Source organism: Parasteatoda tepidariorum, chromosome 6, assembly GCF_043381705.1.
Source record: "Parasteatoda tepidariorum isolate YZ-2023 chromosome 6, CAS_Ptep_4.0, whole genome shotgun sequence".
Classification (NCBI taxonomy): Eukaryota; Metazoa; Arthropoda; class Arachnida; order Araneae; family Theridiidae; genus Parasteatoda; species Parasteatoda tepidariorum.
In genome coordinates this window covers 84,752,267-84,776,439 of record NC_092209.1, presented here as the reverse complement: position 1 = coordinate 84,776,439, position 24,173 = coordinate 84,752,267, and the positions used below count along the sequence as shown (strand labels likewise).

The 24,173-nt window shown below is 27.5% G+C and overlaps 2 protein-coding genes across 3 annotated transcripts in view; one reads left to right on the top strand and one right to left on the bottom strand.

Annotated features, from left to right (window-relative positions):
• LOC107453528 (spectrin beta chain, non-erythrocytic 5 kst) overlaps positions 1–6,954 on the top strand; it is a 189,975-nt gene extending 183,021 nt beyond the window's left edge. The window contains exons 77-80 of the mRNA XM_071181673.1: positions 1,234–1,338; positions 2,781–2,918; positions 4,338–4,396; positions 5,935–6,954. Coding sequence (XP_071037774.1) covers positions 1,234–1,338; positions 2,781–2,918; positions 4,338–4,396; positions 5,935–6,150 — 518 coding nt within the window. The 3' untranslated portion in view covers positions 6,151–6,954. The remainder of the gene's footprint in view (positions 1–1,233; positions 1,339–2,780; positions 2,919–4,337; positions 4,397–5,934) is intronic.
• Positions 6,955–8,539: 1,585 nt separating this feature from the next.
• LOC107453529 (V-type proton ATPase subunit Vha14-1) lies at positions 8,540–24,075 on the bottom strand. Of its 2 annotated transcripts, none has more exons than XM_043047667.2 (7): positions 23,876–24,075; positions 23,681–23,759; positions 19,262–19,343; positions 15,838–15,920; positions 13,790–13,912; positions 11,086–11,136; positions 8,540–8,737 (listed from the first exon to the last, which is right to left on the bottom strand). In XM_043047667.2, exons 2-6 carry the CDS (start codon positions 23,732–23,734, stop codon positions 11,107–11,109), a joined length of 372 nt encoding a protein of 123 aa, XP_042903601.1. In that variant the 5' UTR covers positions 23,735–23,759; positions 23,876–24,075; the 3' UTR covers positions 8,540–8,737; positions 11,086–11,106. The 2 variants fall into 2 exon arrangements, with proteins under 2 accessions (XP_042903601.1, XP_042903602.1); XM_043047668.2 differs by having other exon boundaries at positions 23,966–24,043.
• Positions 24,076–24,173: the final 98 nt, after the last annotated feature.

Here is a 24,173-nt window from a genome sequence, read left to right as displayed (position 1 = left end):
TTTATAGTGCTCATATCTTAATTATATTTGGGGAGATTTCCATATTGTAATGTGTGGCAGAATAATCGCCAAGTCATGGCAACTTCCCGGCAGCGGTCCACGGAAACTAAAGAAAACATCACTCAAATCGTAACCTCCCCTGGGCAAATATCTATATGTTTTTTTAAAAAAAATATTTGAAAGTTTAAAATCTCTGAGCACTTGACGATTGTTGTTTGCGCATGATAAAGCTATAATTAAGGTAAATTTATGAGGAAAAGTTTTTCAATTATAAAGCTTGTGTTGTTTCTACTTATTATTATATACATTTTATTTAAATTATTTTTATTTAACTTATTTGTTTCTGTAGTAAATTGTTATCAGTTACTGTAAGTCTGATTAGTTTTCCATCACTTAATATTAGAGATTGCTGATTTAGAAAACATATCTTGAATCTTAGGTGCTATTTAAGATATATTAATTTAATTTCATCTTGTGGTTTATTAGAAATTATTAATATTTTAATTCCTATTGTAGGTTTTTAACGTCTATAATTATTATAAGAAATATATTCAAGTCATTGTATGCATTAACTAAGTATGATTCAGGGGAAAAAAGTTAATAAATAAGCAAATAAAATTCGACAAATCAATTAATTTTTTTACTTCTCAGAGATAAACTAGTTTTTCTATTTGTCTTCAGTTGTTTTCCTTTATTTTTACTGAGATTCTTAAAAAAGTGTTAAATGTTAATTTTTCCTCGTAGGCTTTCCTAAAATCAAAATTTTTTTTGGTTTTAATTTTTTTCCTTCTTATTTTTGCTAGCCTATTGAAGAATTAGTATCTGCTATTTTAAAAATCTTAATAACTTTGAGGTTAAAAGTTGTTTTTTCTTAACTATATTTGAATATGTATCCTGTTTTAAGTAATTTTTTCCACAAAATTTCTAGGCCACATTATTTTTCTGTTAATAGATAAATTTATTTTTCTATTTAAAAAAAAAAAATTATAACTTTTAGATTTTAATTTTTTTTTCTTGACTTCAGTTGAATATGTACCTTATTTAAGTCTCTTTTTTTTTCTTTAAAATTTTGGAGTGAAAAATTTATTTTTCTTTTCAAAAATAAGAAAAATCAGCAAAAAATGTTTTTTTCTACAGAGCAAAAACTGGATTCATGTTATTAATTAATGAATGTGTTTTATAATTATATTATGAAACAATGTAATATTAGCATTGTTAACATTTGTTTTCTAGCCCATCCACACCATAATGGTTCTGCCATACAAAATAATCGAAAGTCGCAACCTCTCAGTCGAGACTATCAACAAGGTATTGATGAAAATTCATACAGTGATACGGGTAATTTTATTTTTATTCTCTTAAATATCTCTAGTTACCATTGTTTGACTTGCCTTGATTACCTTGTTTGAATACCATTTATAAATAAAAAACATATATTAACATAATCCTATATTAACTTTACTCAATGTCCATTTACATGAATATTTTAAAACAAAAATTTGTCAATAGCAAAAATGTTTTACTACTGTAGCAAATAATGGTCATATAGTCTTATCTCGTTAAGATGAAATTCTAGGGCTGCAGCGTTAATAAATTCTGTTTTCACTTTCACGCATAATTTGATATTTAAATAATTAAAGTTCTTTTTTTTTAAATTTTACTTTGCCAATTAAAATTATTCAATGTTAAAAAAAATGGTGAAAATTTAATCAGGGAGATTCTTTGTTCAGTTTTGATATGACTCACAGAACATTTTTAATTATCTTAAGTCTTGTTGCAAAATATTCAGTATGATGTTGTTCTTATGATCATGATTTAAAATAATCATTAACCATGATTGCAATCTTTTTAACTAATTGTGAACGTGATTTAAAATATACTAAGATTTCCGTTTTATAACATTTTTTCGACATAAAATTTATTCTATGTTATATTGATGAAATTCATTAAATTATAAAACTTGTGCATATTAATGATGTGCAAGCAATTATATTTTACCAAACTCTTACATTACTTTATATGAGAAACAGCAGAAATTATAAACAAATTTTAAAGGGCAATAAAATTAAGGTTCAGCCGCAATAACTAGGTAGTTAAAAGCATTGAGCTGTCATTGTAAAAGATTGAGATTGGGCCATCAGTGGTGGCTTAAAGCCCTACAAGATTCACATTGATGGGTACTAGATTGACCAGGAAATAAAGGCGGCTTATGCTCGCAGTTCACCACATTGTCATAATCATGCCATTGTTAAGCCAGAGCGACAGGACTACCTGGCCTACATAGGGATGGAACGGAAATGCTTTTATAATTACGATAGCATAAATGCCCTCCTAAAAAGTTATTTTAAAACTATCATACTGTTTTAATTATAAATGTAACCTGTTTTCAAGTAAATTTTTTTATGAAGTTTCTAAAAAAAATTAATCTATTAAAGGAAATAATAGTTAAGAAATAAATTATGTCTCTTTTATTATCTCCAAGAATCAAAGATTGAACACGTGAATAATCATTGAAAGAGTAGTAGTGTTATACTTGGGTACCCTATTGCTTCATTTCGTTCTCTGCTAAAATAGGGTTGATGCATGGAATTGGCTATTCATATACCTGATAGAGATAGTGCTCAATTTCTCATAACTGTTCTTCTAGTTTTGATATTTTACAAAATCTTCATTATTATTATTTTTAATTAATAGTACTTCATTTTATGTTGTGTTTATTTTTCGTTTATGTTTATTATTTATCTTTATGAATTATTATTTTTATCTTTATTATTATTTAGATCACTCTAGTTTGTCTTTAAATTCTGCTCCTCCTCCTTTACCTCAAAAACCCCCTCCCCAAGCTTTTCCATCTCACAACATTCCCGATTCAGATGACGACTGGCATCATATGTCTGAGGGTGAAACAGACAAACATGGTAAGATGCACTTCATGTACTAAATTAACTAACGAGACTGTTTTTTTTTTAAAAATATTTCTCATTCAAATTGAATTTCAATTCTACATTATTTCTCCATAAATATTTGCTTTTAAAAACTATACAGCTTGAGTTCCCCTTGCCGACATTGTTGCAGAGTTCTATCAGAAAGATTTTTCCTTTGGGGAAGTTACTTTTTTGGGAAATAAAAAAAATTTGGTTTTCTTTTCTGCAGAAATTTCGAAAAAACATACCTCGATAACAAATCATACCTCTGGGGGTACTGATCCAGGAGTTTTCCTTGCCTTCTGAATTGGTTCAAAATTACAAGGCTAAGGAGTTGAACATTAGTAGTCGCAAACCCAAAACTGGGTCGGTTGTTCAATAACGGTTATAAAATAGAAAAATAGTTTAAGTAAAGCCGTGATGGCTCAGGGGAAAGAACGTTCGCCATTCAATGAGATGAACCGGGTTCAAATCCTTGCAATGGCTGGTTGATACTAATAAGTATCCTGCTTGCGCCGACCACAGTGCTGACGTGAAATATCCTTAGTGGTTGACAGATCATGGGTTAGAATCCCTTTGCCGTCAGGCTAACCATGGGAGGTTCTCATGGTCTTCATCTCCATGTAACGCAAATACGGGTTAGTTCCATCAAAAAAGTCTTCCACCAAGGCAGATTTCTCCCAATGCTTGATCTAGGAGTTCCCTTGTCATCTGGATTGGATTCAAAATTACAAGGCTACTGAGTTGAATATTAGTAGTTGTAAACCCGATAATTGTGTCAGCTGTTCAACGACGGTTATAAAATAAAATAGTTTAAGTTATTATACCTAATGGTTTTAAAAAAAAATCTTCTTTAGATTAAGATTTATATACATATTTATTACTTCGCTAAATGTAAATGCTTATATTATTTCCAATTTTGAATTTCTCTTTTTGACTTACATGATTATGCATGTATCAAAACTTTACTTGTTGTTACTTCTCCAATGTTGGCATGTATATCATAATTCTCTAAATATGACAAAGGAATTTTATAAAGAGATTGAATTTTCTCGAAGAGTCTGCACTGAATGTATGAAAACTAAATTTATTTCATAAAATTTAGAAAAAGAATTTCTAAGTAATAAACCCTAATCCAAGGTTTGCTAAAAGATAAGCAAAGTTTCTGTAAAATTTAAAATAAAATCTTTTTTTTTTTAAATTTTAAATATTGAACACGTTTTAAGTCAAATAGTAAACTAAATTTAAATTTAATTTAGCAGAACATTATCTGCTAATTTGAATTTTTATAAAAATTCTGAGGAGCTTTCACCCAAGATGTACAAAAAATCATAGTTTTTGTGCAACATAAAAGTGAACTTTAGACAAACAATTCTTGCTTTTAAATTTGATGCATTTCTCTTATTATTACAGCTATCTACAGGAAGCAAGAACTTAGAGGACAAAATTCTGACTTTGTAAGTTATAGACAGGTAAATAAAATCTTTATACTATTTGTAAATTATCATTTCTTTGCACTTTCTAGGTGTTACCATTTATATCGAAAAAATAAACCCTAAAAATATAAAAGATATGAAAAGTATTACTCCATTATAAAGGAAAGTCTCTAAGTCTTGAATGATAGTAGCATTATTAATGATGTATGCAAATCTTGTGCCAAAGCTTTGAAAAACACTTTAAATTATTTTGTATTTTTAACTACTGTTGGTATAAAATATTATTTAATTTTGATAGCTTAACATTCATCAAATAGACAATTGACTTTTGTCAAGTTGGGATATTGCTGTAACACTTTGTCTTCAAAAATAGCAAAAATTTAAATTTTATCCCTTAACTATATTTTTATAATAATAATCATACGAATTTAAGATTTATTTTAGGCTATGCTAATTTGTTTGATATTACTGAAGGAAATATAAAAATAAGCCTGTTTTGAAATTATAGTTTATAAGTGTTAGTCGTAGTAGTCTCATTGCACCAATGAGGTGACTCAAATTTGAATCCCAACGGTGGCTGACTGATACAAATTAATGCACTGATGTAAGATATCCTCAGTGGTAGACAGATCTTGTGTTAGAATCGCCCTTGCCACTGTGCGAACCATAGAAGGTTTTCCTTTCCAAATAATACAAATGCGGATTAGTTCCATAAAAAAATCCTCTCTGAAGGCTAGTTTCTATCTATGCTTAATCCATGAGTCCCCTTGTCTTCTGGGTTTGATTCAAAATTACAAGGCTCTGGAATTAAAAATTGATAGTCGTATACTCAGAATTAGGTAGGCTGTTCAGCGTCAGTTATAAAATAAAATAAAAAGTGTACCACTGATTTAAATCTAGTTACCTATTTTTTTTTTTTTATATGGGATAAGATAGAATTATTTATAAAGATTCAACCTCAGGAGACAATCCGAAATTATAATTTTTGTGCACAGGTTTATTTTATCAAGCATCCAAAAATGACTAACAATTTGAATAAAACCGGAAAAAAATTGTTAGGTTTTCTGAGTTTTGCTGTCGTCCAATTTTAAAATTACATAGTTACTAAGTTTGTTAAAAGATGGCATTACTCACTAACAAAGACTAATATGTTATTTTCAAGATATTTATAACAATTTGCAGTAACAATGTAGTGCGGTGAGGACAAAATTAAAAGATCTCTTTCAAATATTTCAGTTAAATTTTGAATTTATCAAAAACTTGATATTCATGATTTTTAATAACGTTAAACTTTGAAAAATACTTAAAAAATAAAAATTTCATTACTCAGATCAAAATAATGAATACAATGAAATAAAAAAATTTTCAAAAATATTAATTAGTTACTGTATAATGAATAAGTTTGTAAATTCTGGACAAATAAGGTGAAGAAATTAAAATCTCTTTTTTGCTTGAAGATGGCCCTTAATGTACTGTAGTTCTCTAAGTAAAAAATGGGAAATAAGTAGTAGATGAAGTGTTGCATATTTTATAATAAATTAAACTATTTCCTAATTATTTTGTTTCCATTTTAGTCCTATGAATCTACAGAGACATCAAGGCATTTATCACTTCCTTACAAAGTGCAGCCAATGCCATCTGGTGGCCAGAACCGTCCATTCTCCACATTAGAAGTCCGCTCGAGGACCACCTCGTCTGAGGGTTCTTCCGAAGGTGAAGTAGTTACTAATGACAGGAAAATCAAGGAAAAGAAAAAAGGAGGAATGTTTGGTTTTCTCAAAAAGAAATAATTAAGTCCACTTTTATTATAAATGTAAAATAAGAGATTATATATTTTGTACATAGACTCAAAACTCAAGAGTTGCATTTAACAAACTGAAAGAAAAGTGTTTTGTGTTTCGTCTGTATATATATTTAGAGATGAATTCTAATTATATTACTTACATGGCTCTATGAATCTCACTATTGTGAATCATGTTTTGTGACAGCTATTTAAAATTTTGAGGCTATTCTCTATAGTTTTGTTTTGAAGAGCACGCCATACCGTGGAAGAAAATTTTCGTTGCAAATTCTCTTTCTCCTACATTACTAATTTAAAGTGTATAAAAAGTGAGTTCAGACAAACCTAGAGTAATCCATGAAGTTTCAAATACCGAAAAGAAAATTATAAAATATACAAATGAAAATAAATTATAAGATGATATTAGAACGCAACGAAGAAGTTCTCTTCTAATAATTTGTTTGCATTTTAATATTTTGAAGTATATTTCTCAGCAATTGAAACTTCATGACAAACTCTAGGTTACTTTTTTTTTCCTTTTAAATTAGTAATGAAGGATAAACAGAATTTGCTGCGAAAATTTTCTTCCACGGTATGGCGCGCTCTTAAGAATCTATTGAACTACAATTTGATTGATAGTAGTTTGAAGTCAATTTTAACTGACAAATTTCATTTTGTAATGAATTGTTACTAAAAAAAATAAGTGTATGTGACAGTTTTTTAAAATTCTGAGACTATTATTTATACTTTTAAGAATTCATTAAGTAACAATTTGATTAATAGTAGCTTGATGCAATTATTAATGGAGTCAACTTCAACTGAAAAAACTTGATTTTGTGATGAAGAAAAGATATAAGTGTCTGTGACACCAGTTTACTGTGTAATCGATGGGTTAACTGCAAGATTTTTATTTTCTGGTAGAGAAGTTTTATATTTTATTTAAATCTTGAATAATATTTTATATATAAATGCATAAAATATGGAGATAATTTAAATCTCAACCAATTAATCTTTTTTCTTTTCAGTTATAAACTGAACAATTTTAAATAAATTGTGAAGAAAAATATTTTATTTATATGAAGTTTTATATTTTAGTAAAACATTTAGGAATATTTTTAACATAAATGTGAAAAATATGCAATTAATTTATAAATGGGAATGATTTTACTTGTTGAACTTACAATAGATATGTATTGAATGAAAATTTATAATAAGATATATTTTTTCAAAGTAATATAAGTATATTATATATATATTTCAAATTAAGAGTGATTATTAATGTTTTATAATATTTTAAAAATTGTGTAGTTAAAAAAAAAAATCTTGAACAAAGTTTCTACTCTAGAATATAAAAACTGTGCAATAAATACGTATATTTTAATCGAGTCATATCAGTACTCAATAAATATTTTGTTACATTTTTATCTTGTGTCGCTTATTTTTGTATCTCAGTACAAATTTGCATACAGAGATATATATCCACACAATATCAGCATACTTGCTGATTACACAGTCTAGGCAATTAAAAAAAATTTTAATTTTTAAAAAATTAAATCACAAGAAAACATGTATTTAAATATCATGTGGTAATATATGACTAAATATTTACCTTGAAATTTTATGGATATTGGTTACAAAACACTTAATTTGCTTTAATTAATAGGTGGTCACAGAACAGGGAAAAGTCATCAATCTCGTAAAATTAGGAAATTATTATTACCAAAAAGCCAGGATAAATTAATTATTTTAAGATACTTAAAGTTCAAAATTTTTGGAAAAAAGTAATGGTCTAGTATTTTTTTTTCTTAAAAATTCTAACCTTATGACAAATATCAGTGTTTTGTAATATATATTATGAATAAGACTAAGGCCTAACTGAAATTTTTAAAATAAAAGTTATGCCACAGTAAACTAAAATCANTCTTTTTATGTTGTTTAATACCTTACTATGTGTTGTATATTGTGGGTAAGTTTCATAAAATTCCATGTGTAATTTCTTGAGTTATCGCGATTTTTGTGAATTTTCCTTAATTTATGATAACCAGTGTATTATGAATAAGACTAAGGCCTAACTGAAATTTTTAAAATAAAATTTATACCACAGTATACTAAAATCAAAATTTTTTTCTAAAATCTGTCTGAAAATTATTATTTTTTATTATCTATTCTGGTCACCCTGAATTAAATAATTATTTTCCCCACCTGAAAAGTGCCTCACTCCATATTATTAGCACTAGCACGATTCACATAAGTTAGTGCTTTCTAGGTAATTTATTTGCTTAGTTTCATTACATGAGTTAATAATTCACAAGAGCAAATAACATGGAATCTAAATATTACTTATTTTATACAGTATAAGTACAGACTGAATTTGAGATTTTAAATAATTTGAGGTTAAATCATTTTCACATAAATTTAATTTATAAACTTGACTACAAGAGAACGATTCTTCACAACCACCAGACGTACGACAATAAGATTTAATGACGCAACAATTTCGTCAAAATCTACAAACAGGCATTTCAAAAACAAAAATAGTTCACATAATTCACGAGACAAGTTCTGGAATAACAATAAAATCTGGAATAATAAATAACCTGAAAAGAAAATATAAAATTAGAATACTAAAAAAAATTAATTTACTCTTTTCAACAAGATAATAAATATCAAATGTATTGCTGCAAACTCTCCTGATTTTCAGGAAAGATTTTATGGGCGCCAAAATTTATGCATTGGTATTTCCAGGTTAGGTTATTGGACCAAATTTTTTTTTTATTGGAGCAGAGTACATAAACCTGACTTCTTTTAGATAAGTAAACTAAAAAAAATATATAATTGGCTCTATTTAAGTGTTATAAAAGCAGATTTAATCATGAAAGAATATAAAATATACTACTTCTGAATTACCTGTTTAGAACAGAAAGCTTCAACAGTTTCCAGTATAATTTCATAAATAGTGAACAACTCTTAATAATTTAAATTCAATGTATGAATTTTTTTTAAAATATTGCTGCATTAAAAAAATAATCAGTATAAGTTGGATAATATTCCCACAAATAATCTTAAAGTATGGCTTCAATAATCGCGAAATGAAAACACATTGAATAAGCCACTTAGCACTTTAGTACAAAAGTAATTTTAGTGGATTCGTTGTGTAATTCATTTTATAATTACTGTACAGTTGACTAAAATCAATAATTTTTAAAATCACACAAAAGAAACGAACCAGTAATTTTGTAACTACAAAAGTCCAGCCTACAAGATTTGCTACTGCATTTGGTTATAATAATAAATAAGCATATGGCCCCTGGATTCATCACCGTAAAAATTTAACTATATAAAATTATTGAGCTTCTTTTTCATGGAATGACTGAATTTCTGAGAAGGTTTTTAAACAATGAATCCCATGAGTAAGAAGATGTGTCTGAAAATTGTATTGGTAGACGGTTGGTTAATTGAAGCTATCGAATTTTGCCATTTATACTAATACAAGGTGCGTAGCCAAATCTTTGAACAAAAAATAAGCACTTAAAAAATATTTTTAAGCGCTGTATACATTTTCAAAATAATTTTCTAAAACTTTACACGATCATGATAAAATAACTAGTTTCTAACAAAGAACTCTTTTTCTTGATTACATTAGCTACCATAAAAAAGTACAGAGATTTTTTGGTTCGATTTCAGAGGGAGGAAAATGAAGCCTGAAATTGAAACTCTTGCAAAATGTAGCAGAGTTGCACATAATAGTGCAAGAATAATTCCCACTGAATCCAGTTCAGTATATGCACATGCAGACCCGCAAGCTTTCATCAAACATGTAAAATTATTGCTTTCATACGCTGCAGAAAGATGGTACACCGAACATTGAATAGAACAAGGTGAAAACCACGCTTTTGTACAATACGTGATGAAAATTGACAAGGTAAAGAAAAAAAATCTCATTTTCAAAAAAGGAAAACTAAGCACTTTTTGAAAACACCCAATAAAAAAAGTACCTTTAAAGGCTTTTGAAAATTGGAAATAAGCACCTTTAAGTAATTTTTAAAAACGCTACGCACCCTGTAATATTATTATTTAAAATAAGAATATGTATCAAAAATCGGTATTTTTTGTTTCTTCAAATCTTTTTTAAAAATCTTCAGTTGTATTCTCAAAGTGGAATGGTTCTGAACATACTCTTAAATCAGGATTATCAGGGCAAAAAGCTAAAAATCAAGACAAATAAGGACAAAATATTCATTATCAGGAAAACTATAAACAGTGTTGGGTTTTCGTCAAAAACCTGTCATAAATTGTCAAAATCTGACAAAAACCTGGAACAAGTTTATTTTTTTGTCGTTTGGGGAAACTTTATTAGATAGTAATTCATACACAATACTTGCATTCTATGCTACTATAATTATGATGCATGAAAAATAAAGTCAAAATTATTGAAACTACAAATCAGTTTTTCTAAAAACATGGCCTTCTTAATCCTTTAAAGTCAATATTACTTGCTATATTAGAATTTTTCAGTTTATATTATAGGTAATAACTAAGATTTTTTCATTATTAGCAATCTAAATATTGATTTTAATTCTTTTATGTTACAATTCAGGCAGATGTTTTAGATTGAGTAAAACTAAAGTAGTCGTCAATAGTTGTCTGATCTTTACGTATAAAATTTTCAATTTGATTCTCGATATTTGTTATTACTAATATGCAGGGGAGCAGAATATGTACTATTTGATTCTCGATATTTGTTATTACTAATATGCGGGGGAGCAGAATATGTACAATAGCGAGAAGGAGGTTTAGGGGAATTTCAGGCATACTTATTATTGGATTGAAAACTATAATGAACGTGGCCTACAATTATGAAAAACACATTGAAAATAATAATGAATAAAGCCATTTCAGAAAACACAGATTAGATTAAATTTAAGAAGTATAAATAAATTTTTACCTTAATTGCTGGAATATTTCTCTATCTATATTCTTCTGCTTGGAATATACCCTATTAAAACAGAAAAATAAATAAATAAAACAAGTCAGAAGAAAAAAAATTATTTTAAACACAATTTCTAACTCTAGCACCAATATCTGGTTAAATTTTGAAACTATTTTAGAGACACTTTTAGTTTGATATAAATTTATTAAATTCTCTTAATTCGTGGTTTAATTATTTTACTATCAAGTTTTATAAGGTTTTTACATAATTTTATGGACAGTTAAGTTATGCGAAAACATAAAACCTCTTAGCCTTACCCTTTGCAGAGTTACTTTTCAAATCAAATGAATCAGGATAAGAAACAAACGATAAATTAGAGAATTGGATGATCTTTCTCAAGATTGACAATAATAATCTTTCAATGGTTAGTCTATACTTTGAGGTGTCTTCTTTGCATTATCAACAAATTAGGATGGGCAATGTTGCTTCATTTATGACAATCCAAATATTCCACGATACAACTTATGTTTTAATTGCGTTTTATTGTTACATTTATATGTGACACATGTTTTTTTTATGTTTAATTGTATTATGTTTCTCATATTGTTACATAAAAAAAAACTGTAAACGAAAGAATCATTTTCCCAAATTTGCTCATTCGTGTGACCCCAAAAGATAAAACTTTAAATTTAATTCTATCTATTAATAGCTATATTGATTTTTTAAATTAAATTTCAATTATTTTTTAGCAATTGTGATTCTATTTCATTTAATTAACTTTATGGTTTCTTGAAGGTTTTCAAAGAGCAGATCAAAAAGCTGAGTCTTGGTTTTCAGCAAAAGAAGCTTTTCTAAATGACAACAATAATTATTATAAAAAACAATAAAATATTATTTCTAACAAAATGTGCCAACTGATTGTATTATTATTATTTGAATCTAATATAAAACGTTTTTGACTCGTTTTGTTTTAATTATGTTTTTATTTAAGTTTGTGTTTAGTTATGTTTTTATGTTATGCATATTTTTACACGTGTTATTGCATTACGTTTTTGTCATTTCACTTGGCAAATCATTGCCCATAAACATTATTGCTGCAAAAAATTGCCAGTTTGTGCTAAGGGACTCTTCAAAATATACTTCTATCCTTTCAATAGCATTGACTAAGTATGAAAATTGAAATAGCAAGATTATAATACAAGAATCTGCACATACTTTCCTGAGATATTCAAATTTATTGGTAAATCATTTTTCACTTATTATTTTAGAGTCATATAACAAATTTTGGTTCTTTGAATAGTAAATTATACACCCTGGCGCATCACACTTTGTATTTTGATATTAATTTCAAAGATATCTGGGCCAAGTATTTCAAAGATTGTTCTACTCATTCGCATATACAAAGCACAACTTTTAACGCACAAGTCATTTAATAAATTTATCTTTTTTAATTACTCCTACAGGTTAATTTTTTAAGAATTCAACAGAGTATAGCCTATCAGAAGCTAGTTTTATAAAGATATTATGAAACGTTTTTATAAACACTCATTTTAAAGTTAGTGTTCATAAAAACTTTTTTTTCCCTACTTTTAAATACTGGATTATAAAATATTAGCATTGACAACATTTATAAATACGCTCATAACAGAAATTTTTTTCAAAGGAAAATCTCAGTTTATTGTCATTTCAATTCAATCTCAATAATAAAAATCTAAAAAATGGGAACATTGATAAAAATCTGACTCAATAAATAAGAATAAAATAAAAAACAAATGAATTTTAATAAGAACTTGTTCTTATTAAAATTCATTTGTTTTTGTTTTTTTAATATTTATATATAAATTGCAATATATAACAGAAAATATTCTTCAGAGTTAAAAAAAATCCCTTTAATTACCTTTACTTTCGAATGATTAATAAAAAAAATATGACCAGTTTAAATATAAAAGAACTGAATGAAAAATAACTAATTTCCGATACAAAGAAATTATGGCAAAAAGTAGTTTTAGCATGAATGAAAATCTCCAGGCACTTTTTGATTTTAATGAAAACTTAAAGTTAGTAATATTTAAAACTGTTAACGGACTTGTAATAAAGAAGAAATTATTAGAATTAAAATTTATTATTTTTAAAAGAAAAGGTACGAGATATTATTAGCCTACTGTTATGAAAGTAAAAGTACTGCTTAAAATCATGTCCTTGCTATTATGAATGGCTTATAGGGCTCGGGTATAGTGTTTGAAGAAGCAGTGAATATCATTTATTTATATTTCGTTTAATCCTTATTTTAATTCCTTCTTAACTAATTAATCCATCTTTGATATGCATATGTTTTGGAAAACATCATTAGTTTAATTTATTATCAATTACTTTAATGAATAAAAATTTTAGTATGAATCTTAAGTATCAATACTTATGACATATTTATTTGAATAATATAATTAAAATTCAGTAATGCTACCAGTTTTCATAACATACTATTATCAGTATTCTACGCAAGTATCATAATTTAGAATACTCTTTAGTGCAGAAAGAGGACATGATTTTAAAATTTATACAGGTTTTGCTAACATTTTGATATGTTTTTTAAAAAATGTGCGACTTTATTTAATTGAGACTTTTCGATTTTGAAAATTAAAGACGGTACATTTATAAAAAGTGGTATTATGTCCAAGTTCAGGCCCAGTAAAGTGAGAATGAAAGAAAGAATGAAATATACCTTTGCCCTTCGTAGAATGGAATCCTTGCTTGGATCATAGGGATGATCCTTTGATGGGATCTCAAGTACAGCTGGTACTGGTTTAGTGTGGGCATCAATCACATAACGAATCATCTCAGCAATCTAATTCGAACGTAACATTAAATTTAGATATGAATACATATGGGCATTGTTAGAAAAAAATAACCCTTAACCACTGAGCAAATAAAATAAAAAATTTAATAAAAAACTCACTTTATTTTTTTCCTATCTTAATTGAATTAGTGAATAGATATAGGCATACCTGCCAACATTGGAGAAATAAAATAACGGAGATTTTACTTAACTGACCCTATTTTGGGCTTATAACTACTGATGTTCAACTTCGTAGTCTTGTAGTTTTGAACCCAATTCACAAGACAACTGAACTCCCGGATCAAGTATTGGGTAAAATTTGCCTTTGTGGAGGACTTTTTTATGGAACTAACCCGCATTTGAGGTACATGGAGAGGAAAACCTCTCATGGTTAGCCCGACGACATGGAGACTAGCCTGTGATTCGTCTACCACTGAGGATATTTTATGTCAGCACTATGGTTGGTGCATGCTCGATGCCTAATTTGTATCGACCAGTCATCGATGGGATTAGAACCTGCGTACACCTCATTGGAAGACGAATGGGCCATCCCGACTCGACTTAAACATTTCTGATAACACTCAGCATACTGCTGTACTGGCAATAGCACCATCTGTTGAGGAATAAGAAGAGTATTTTTGCCATCAGTGGATATTTTATCATGAAACTATTACCCTTTTTTTTAAATTTCTTCAACAAATACATAGAAATTTTAGAATATACGGGTAAACAGGAGATAAGATACAGGAGTTTTCATTAAAAAACAGGAGATTTGGCATTTATGTATAGGGTATTAAAGAGTTTTAAGGTTATTGAACCTACAGTAAGAGTGATACCGTTTATGTGCCATAACCTGGCTTATACACCAAAAATCATAGAGACTTAAAAAATAAGTTATGGTATAACCCCTGGGATGTGTCATAAATGTCCAGTGTGAAAAAAATATACATATATTGGGCTTACAGATTTATAATGAAAAATTTGAATATATAAACTGGAAGAAATTTTTTGTTCTTTTTCAATAACTGAGGGAGAAAACTGAATAATTCTGAGAATCATATTACATTTCCTTGATGCAAATGTTTGATTAATACTTACTTATTAAAAGCAACGCTAGTTCAAATCAACGCTTTCCTTTTTTGAAATTTTTTGTTTTGCCTATCAATAGGTAACATACTCATAAATGTGTTTTTTAATAGATGGGTAAACAGGTAGAGAATTCCTGTTTTAAATCGGGACCAAAGGGATCTAGAAATTTGGAAATTTTTGGTTCTAAGAAACAGTAGTTTCAAAAGTCTAGCAGAATAACTGAGTTTCGTAATTTCAGAATGCATAACTTAATAGTATATTTTACATTTAATTTTTATTTAAATCTATTCCCCAGTTTGCACACAAAAAAAGAGGCAAGTTGAATTTAAAATGGATAGATGGCCTAGAGAAAGACCTTTTGGTCTTAAAAACTAAAAATTGGAAAATACAAGCAAAAAAAAAGAGGTTAGCATGGAAAAAACTTCTTGATAAGGCCAAGGCCCACCCTGGGCTGTCGAGCCATTGATGATGACAAAAAATTCTCATTCCTAAACTGTCCCAACACTCTCTAAGTTTTCAGATCCCTCATTATTTTAACTGATTACCTAATTTGGGATCAGTTAAATTAATTCTCACATGAGGACTGCACCCCGCTAAATGGAGTATATTTTCAATAAATTGTAAAAAATTTTTTTGAGTAGTTAACATTTGTAGCTCTCCATTTATGTAGTGTGTAATCAAGAATGGTGTTAAAAACAATTATCTTCTTAGGCTTGAGTTACAACAAACAGCCATATCTGATTTTAAAATGTATAATTTATCATTTCACCAATAAAAACTAAATTTTGATCTAAGCTAATTATAATTTAAATTGCAATTTATTACATTGATTAAACAAAGCTTACATTTTGATTGATAAGGATGATATCGATGTCATCTCTCTTAACAAAGTTCTTGAATGTCTCTTCAATTTCACTTGCTGGAGTATCTAAAACATGAATACTCTCTACATGAGTTAAACATAAAATTTATATACAAAAAAAGTGAAGCATAAAATAAAGCTAAATATCAGTTTTATTAATAACATTTCTACTTAATAAAGTAAAATGTACACTGAAAACTCCAGGAAAGACCACCTCTATTACAGACATTGTATTGAAGAAAACCTTAAGAAGAGACTATTAAAACCTGTCCCAGAGACCGGCCAAACATCTGCACCAAATGCGGTCAATTAAGGAAGCAAAAAAATATCAAAACAAAAAATTAAAGAAAATAAAGAAGATTAAAATGTTTTTAATACATTTGCGAGAGACTCTTATTTTTAAAAGCTCTTTTTGACGATACAACATCATGCTGCAATCATAGTACACTAAAAATGATGCTATCAATGATTTACTTTTAGAGCTGGAAATTAAATTAGAAATAGCTATTTTAGAAAAAAAAAAAAGGAGAGCAAACAAGCCTCTTTCAATCTTATAAAGCTAACTAAGTTTTATGATATAAAACTAAAAGCAAACTTAAACAAAAAGCATAATTGTTTGTTTATTTAAAATAGCTTTATCATTCATAATTGGTTAATTTGTTTTTGCACATAATTATATCAGTAAGGGATCATTTTTATAGACGCTCAATTTAAGTCATAGATCTGGCTTTTCATGATTTCAGCAGAAGTGACATTTCTGCACCAAGAAAATGGCACTGACTAAAAATAAAATCTTTGCGAATGATCATGTACCTTTAATAACAATTTTGAAGTCAACACAGGTAACCTCTAAGAACGATCAACCTCAATCAACGATCATTTTACTTAGGAACGGAGAGTGGTAGCTCCCGAGAGGTTTCACTGTACTTACAAAACTTAGAAGTACTCTTTTTTTTAATCCAAAATTTTGTCGAACAAAAATTTTTAAATTGATATTTTTGAGGAATTTTTAGGTAAAAGGCATTTTAGTTTAAAACCAACTTTCTATTTAAAGAAATGTATTTGAATATAACTTTAGATTTATTAATTAAAAAATTCTGTAATTGACACTTTTAAATGAAAAAAGATTTAATGTAAAACAGTATAGCCTATTTTATAGTTACAAAACAAATATTGCGAAGTAAACTTTGAAACTCATGGTCAAATTATAAAAAGCATAATCATGCTGTTTTAAAATTATAAATAATTTATCTAGAGACATCTTAATGAGCAGTTAATTAAAACATTTCAATTTTAATAAGGAGCTTTCATTCAAAGGTTTATGAAAGCAAATGACTTATAGCGTAGGACATAAATTTACAAATTAGTTTTTTATATTACAAAAAATTATCATCAGATTTCTTAGGACTAGTACATTAAATTGAATCTTAAACTGTATTTTAATTTAAACCATGAACAAAAATTTAATAATTATTGAAATTTGCAGACTTTAATAAATTATTTTTATCTGGGTAATACAATTATAATATTACCTATATTTCAGATTTTATAATTTCTCTTGACACACAAAAAAAAGTTTACTTGAACTGCATGCATGGTTGCCAACATTTCAAAAATAAAAATTATGAAAAGTTTTATGGTAAGGAATCATTTAACAAAAATACTTCTTCCTAAATGAAATAGGAATATTTTTAAGTACATATGCCTTTAATTTTTAACAATACTATAATAACAAAGATAAATATAATAACTAAAAGAAGAATAACTTCTTTAGTAAGTTGATTCCTGTCAACAAAAAAAAACTTTAACTTTTTCAACTATTTGAAGGTAAATGTTTTTTATTTTTTATATTTTTTTTTTATAGAAGAGTGCTGAAATTTTTAATAAAAATTTATAATTAATCTAAGAATTTTTACTCAAGTATATTTCTCCTGACTTTTTAAAATTAATAATATAATAAAAATGCTGCATATGATTAAACAAAACAAATTTAGCTAACTTGCTACCAAAAATATTTTTTTCATTATTTTTAACCGCAAAAAAAAAAAAAAAAAATTATAAATATTTTTTCTTTACAAAAAAAATTCAGTCTTAAATGAAAATTTTTAAACTAGGAGAAAAATTAGAAGATGTGGGAATATCAGGGGAATTAATAGATTTTCCTAGAAGATTGAGAGAATCAGATCCAATAAATTTGAGTGCAGGAGCGCGATTCCTATTTCAGAATATGCAAATTAATAGGGAAAGCTTTTACATCTAACTCTTTATAGAAGCATTTTTATAAATTATAAAAAGTACAAATACTCTAAACCTTCCAAACTTACACGAGTTTAAACTTAAACTTTCCTAATAAAAGGTCAGCTTTGGGAGACTTAAGTTTTTGGTGCCTTCTCCAAGTTGTTCTAATGATGCCGTTCAAAAACAGATATAAAACTGCAATCGATTTTCATCTCAAGAGAAGAGTAGAGTTATTTCATGCTTCGCTTTTGTAAATAAACTATTCTGTATAGAACTTAAATGTTTTGTGAAGAAACTTCTTATTTTAAAACAAAATATTTTCCAATAATATTTTTTAGTTACTTTTTCATCAAAATAAAAATCCATATAAAATATGCATTTAGAAATGTGTTATATTTTAAGCAGAACAATTAAACCACATTCAGTAGGAATGTTCTCAAAGTTTGTAAATATCGTGAATTTCACTTCAATATTCTTTAAAAATTTTAAATCCTAGTTTAATATTCTAATAAAAATATTTAAAATATAGATACAAAAATTATTATTAAATAAAACATATAGATGTTACATGAAAATTATGAATTGAATCAATCAAAAAACAATAAACTTCTTAAAGTGGAAGAAAATTTAAACAGGCTCCAAAGGCTCTGTGTTGCAAAACTGACACAATGTTCTTATATGCATAATGTTCCAGTTTTGGAGTATTCATATTATTATTGCTGAAGTATGAACAAGAACAAATATCAATCCTATTAATTTTGGAGAAATGTTGCCCCATTTTAAAACTGAAATCGGAGATTTGTATAACTTACTATTTAATGTTTCATTGAAAATGTAACAAACATTACTCAGAAAAAAAATTTAAATTATGAAAGGAGAAAAAAAAGAACTTCACAAGAGAAATAGTATACATATACATTACATTCTTTGGGAAAATAACACATTACAGAAAGTACAAAAATAATAATTAGCAAAATATAAGAAATTTTAAGCAAAAACAAAGATATTTTTGCCAATCTGAAATTATTTTAGTAATACATTGATCTAACATATCTTTTTAAAATATTTTTTTATACTTTGCTATTTTAAAACATTATTTCAAAACACATTTTAAAATTTTACTATCATTGTATATTTTATAGAGAGTGATCCAAAAATAGAAAACATACTTTTTTCTACAACCATAAAATTAGTCTGCCTCGATTTGTTCACTTCACCAATGCCACCCAGCAAAAAACCAACACAAGTGTCCTAAAAATATTCAAAAGTAATTGAAGCAGGGTCTGAAGAATTTTAAAAATTAGCAATTGGAATAGATTTTAGTCATATTATCATTTAATTAAATTTTAAAAAAAATCATCAAAGGAAAAAAATAACAAGTTTATTTTTATATACTTTTTAAATTTTAAGTAGTACTTACGAGCAAGCGTTAGACGCTTTTTTACTTAAATATATTTGAAATGTGAATATTTAATAAGACTGAAGGGATTTAATTATCGTCTATGTCAACCTTCATCTATCAATAGGTACCTCAAGATAGAATAGAGTTAACATGTCTTAAATAATAGTGATTTGGTATTCAATATTTATAGTGGTAGCAGGGGTCTGTTTAGGTTGTACCTATTTTGTGAAAATATAAAAATTATATTAAAAAATCAAGACAAAAATATGGTTAAAATATGGATTCATCATTTCTTAAGGGATACAAAAATAAAAGTTTATGAAAAAGTATTTTGTGAAACTACCGTTCTTCCTAAAGTTGAATTTGTGAAACTACCATTTTTCCTAAAGTTGAATTTGTGAAGGTACTGCTAAACGGTAGTAAATTCGGCCTGTACGAACCCCTGGGTAGTTATGCTACATGACAAAGTAGGAAAATGAAATAGGTAAATTTATTAAAAAAATACCGGATTTTTTTCTGTTTCAAAGAAAATTAAGGCTTAAATATAATTTAATTTTTATTTTAATAAAAAAATTTAAATTAAATTACTGAATTTTTATTAAGCATTTAAGGTTAAGTTACAAAAACTTTTAAGTTGAAGCAGTACTTATTGTAAAATTACATGAAATTTTCTTTTAGAATTTTAACATTTTTAAATAAACAATTCTATTCCATTTATAAAATACCTCGGGTTAATCCAGGCTCTTTTTATATGGGACTTCAGTTTGTGGGGAAAAAAAATACTTTTGTGAAAAAAATATTCTAATGTTACCAATTTTAGATACTTAAAATGAGAAAGAGGTTTGAAATGACTGTTTCGCAATTCTATTCCATTTATAAAATCAGGGGTGATTGTGAGCCCAAGTCGAAATTCCGGAAAGTTTCTTGAGTTTTTTTAAAAAAAAAAAAAATGTTTAAATTGAACAATTAGAAAAAAATTTAAACTAGTTTTTTTCCTTCTTCTCAATATTTCTTAGTTTACTTAAAATATATTTAAAATTTTACACATACCTATAATAACCTGGACAAGTAATTAAAATTTACAAATATGTCTTTCTTCCTTGAGTTTATGATTATAACAGCTATTTACTGATAAGAAATGAATATTAATCATGAATATAAGCTTATAAAGTATCTCTCTGGCTCTCCCTTACAAACAAATAAAATAAACTGTGTTTTTAAGTTCCACCTTTGAAAANTGATTTTTTGAAACCTTTGAACCTTCGATCTCCGGAAACTTCCGGATCACTGTTAGCGAAAAATCCGGAATTTTTCCGAAGCACAATCATCCCTGTAAAATACCTCGGGTTGATCCAGGCTTTTTTTATATGGGACTTCAGTTTGTGGGGGAAAAAAATACTTTTGTGAAAAAAATATTCTAATGTTACCAATTTTAGATACCTACTTAAAATGAGAAAAAGAGGTTTGAAATGACTGTTTCGCAATTCTATTCCATTTATAAAATACCTCGGGTTGATCCAGGCTTTTTTCATATGGGACTTCAGTTGGTGGGGGAAAAAAATCCTTTTGTGGAAAAAAAATTCTAATGTTACCAATTTTAGATACTTAAAATGAGAAAAAGAGGTTTGAAATGATTGTTTCGCAATATGACAATCAGATTTTCAATTGTTGAGTGCTTGACAGCCGAATGAGATTCGCTGCACTTGCATGTACACGACGACCTATGCGCGAATTCGAGCACTTTATGGTAGAACAGTTTAACGAGGACCGGCACCGCACACCCTTGGTCCCTGCGTAAGCTGATCAAAGTGGTCACCCACTCGCTTACTGGAAGCAGCCAGTGATGCTTGACTTCGGTGTTCTACTGGGAACTGTTTATTTACGATCAGTTCACTGCAAACTAAAAGTGAAGGAAGAACTGTTTTTATACACAAAATTTGATAAAATCAACATTCAATTTTGAAGGAGCCACTTTTTCAAAATAGATTTTTGCGCAGGAACTGCAATGTGGATCCAATGCGACTATTATGTGTGTAATCAAATAAAGCTAAAACAATCTGCACTCTAATAGAATTCCAGTACAAAACAAAGATAATATACTTAATGTTCTTTTTTTATCTCATATTAAGATTTTTTCCTACTTTAACACAAACATCTAAATTGATGAAACAGGAACTATCTTAACATTAAAACTTAGTGACAATGTGGAAACGCAATTTTCTGAACAATACTGAACTAATTTAGATAATATCTAAAACACAGTTAATTTCTTTTTTGAGTAAAACAGAGAAAAAAATATAGAAACTCATGGTTGATCGATACTTAACGCGATATTAGAATTTACATAATTTTTTTTTTTAACCCATCTGTGCCTGGTTGATTAATTTTGGGAGCCTTCTTTAAAAATTGCTCAAAGGAACAATATTTATAACTCTTCAAAATTATACAATACACATCATGACTATTATATATATATATCCATATATGTTAGCACATTTTCAGAATTAAAATAGTGAAAAAGATGTTTGATCACGGCAGAAGCATTGATTTTCTAGATAAAATATGGTGATAAGAACAGTCAAGATACTGTATTTATCTTAAATATCAATCATTTTTATAACTGATGTTGCCAAAAATAAAATATTTTTTTAGCATATATGTATTTTTGCCTTTTTTGATATTTTTTCTTTTTAGCTGTCTTTTGAGAGTTTATATTGTCTTTATATTGGAAGAGTGGGCACAAAATTGTACGAGTTTTCCTCATACTTTTTGCGCATGACTATTAAAATGCTCAAAAATTACAAATTCATTTAAACATGTATTCTGGCATATTTAATTATTAAAACAAATTCTTAGTTTTCTCAAATATATAAAGAGAGATTATTTCATGAATTTGACTTTCGGTTATTGAAGAAAATAAATATTGTTTTATCAAATTTAGGCAATTTCTTCAAAAACGTTCTATAATAAAATTCTATAACTTATACATACTTATTCATATATATTGTTGTATGAATAAGTATATATAAGTTATAGAACTGATACATTTCTCTATAACTTATTTACTCATAAAAGATATTTTAAAGCAATCGATAACATTAAAGACAGAGAGAATCAGGAAAATATTTAATAATTTTAGAAAATTCTAAGGAATTTATAATCTTTTGTTTTCTTATTATTACTAGAAATACGAAAAAAAAAGTTTCTCTAAAAATATTAAAAAATTTTAATGAAATTATCGTTAAATGAAGCGTTTAAACAACGGATTGTACTATATATATCATTAAAATTTAACACAATTTAATAATTATAAATTATTCTATGGAAATACATAAAATAGTATAAAAGTTTAAATTTGTATTTTATGGGGTGGCTTTCAAAAATGATTTTTTTTTTTTGAAATGCAAATGCATACATATAGTTGGGGGATATTTCTAAATCCTGCTCTGCTGCGCCAACTACAATCGCCAAATATATTTTAAATTTGCAAATTTTTAAAAAAAAACATGTAGATGTTTGCCTGGAGGAGAGGTAGTACATCCGAATCGTGAACTGTGGCAGAATAATCACCAAGTCTTGGCAACTACTAGACAGGGCCCTGCAAGAAACTAATAAAAAAAATCACAGAAAGGACCATTTTGAAAGGTATAAATCCTTACCACCCCGGGCAACAAAACATCAACATTTTTTTTTCTTCAAAAAAATGCTCAAGTTTAAAATTTATTTGGTATCATGGCGATAGTAGTTGGAGGGAGGAGACACTTCAGAGAAACTAAAAAATACATCACAAAAAGGGGTCAACTCGAAAGGTATAACTCGTAGACACCCCTGGGCGAACATCTACATGTTATTTTTTAAAAAACTTGTAAGTTTAAAATCTATTTGGCACCTTGACGATTATAGTCCGGCCTCTGCCCAAAGTTGCCAAGACTTTGCGATTATTCTGACGCAGATCACGATACGGAAATCTCCATCAAAATCAAATTTAAGTCAGAGAATTTTACATACTGTAATATTTAATGATAGAATTTTCGAAAAATGTATATGTTATAGCAATCACAGCCACGATGAACAGGAAAGTTTCGTGCAAAAATGCCTCGCTTCTCTTGAGGAATAAGTTTGAGCAGTTAGGATGGAATTGAAGCAGATATATTAAATTACAATCTTAAAGCAGGAAAATACTAACCTCGTCACCAATTACAGCGATTAGTTTTCCTTTAGCAGCAGAGTGAGTAGACATTTTTTCAGACGGTAAGATCTTTCGTCTGAAATTTATAAAAAAATAGGAATTTAACTGTTTAATGTAGCTAATTGTTTCTGTAAACAAAGTGACAAAATATATATTTTAACAAAGTAATAATACAAATGATAAAAGAAGTACTTTTCTGATAAGTTTGTAGAGCTGCTTTTGATTTAAAGCTGTAAATCTATACAGTGAATATGTAAGAAATTTCACTAAATTTCAACCTACTATTCTCAAAATCTGTTTAAAATTTTCAACCCTAAACAAAAACCTAGCAAGAAATCGGAAATCACAAGATTTAAAATTCTTATTGCCACCAAGATGACAAAAAACATTCTAAGAAAAAAAAGATTCTTACTGTATATAATTTTACGCTATTCCAATCACCATCGAGGAAAATTGCGAACTTGATTGGTGAAATATATTTTACTCCTGC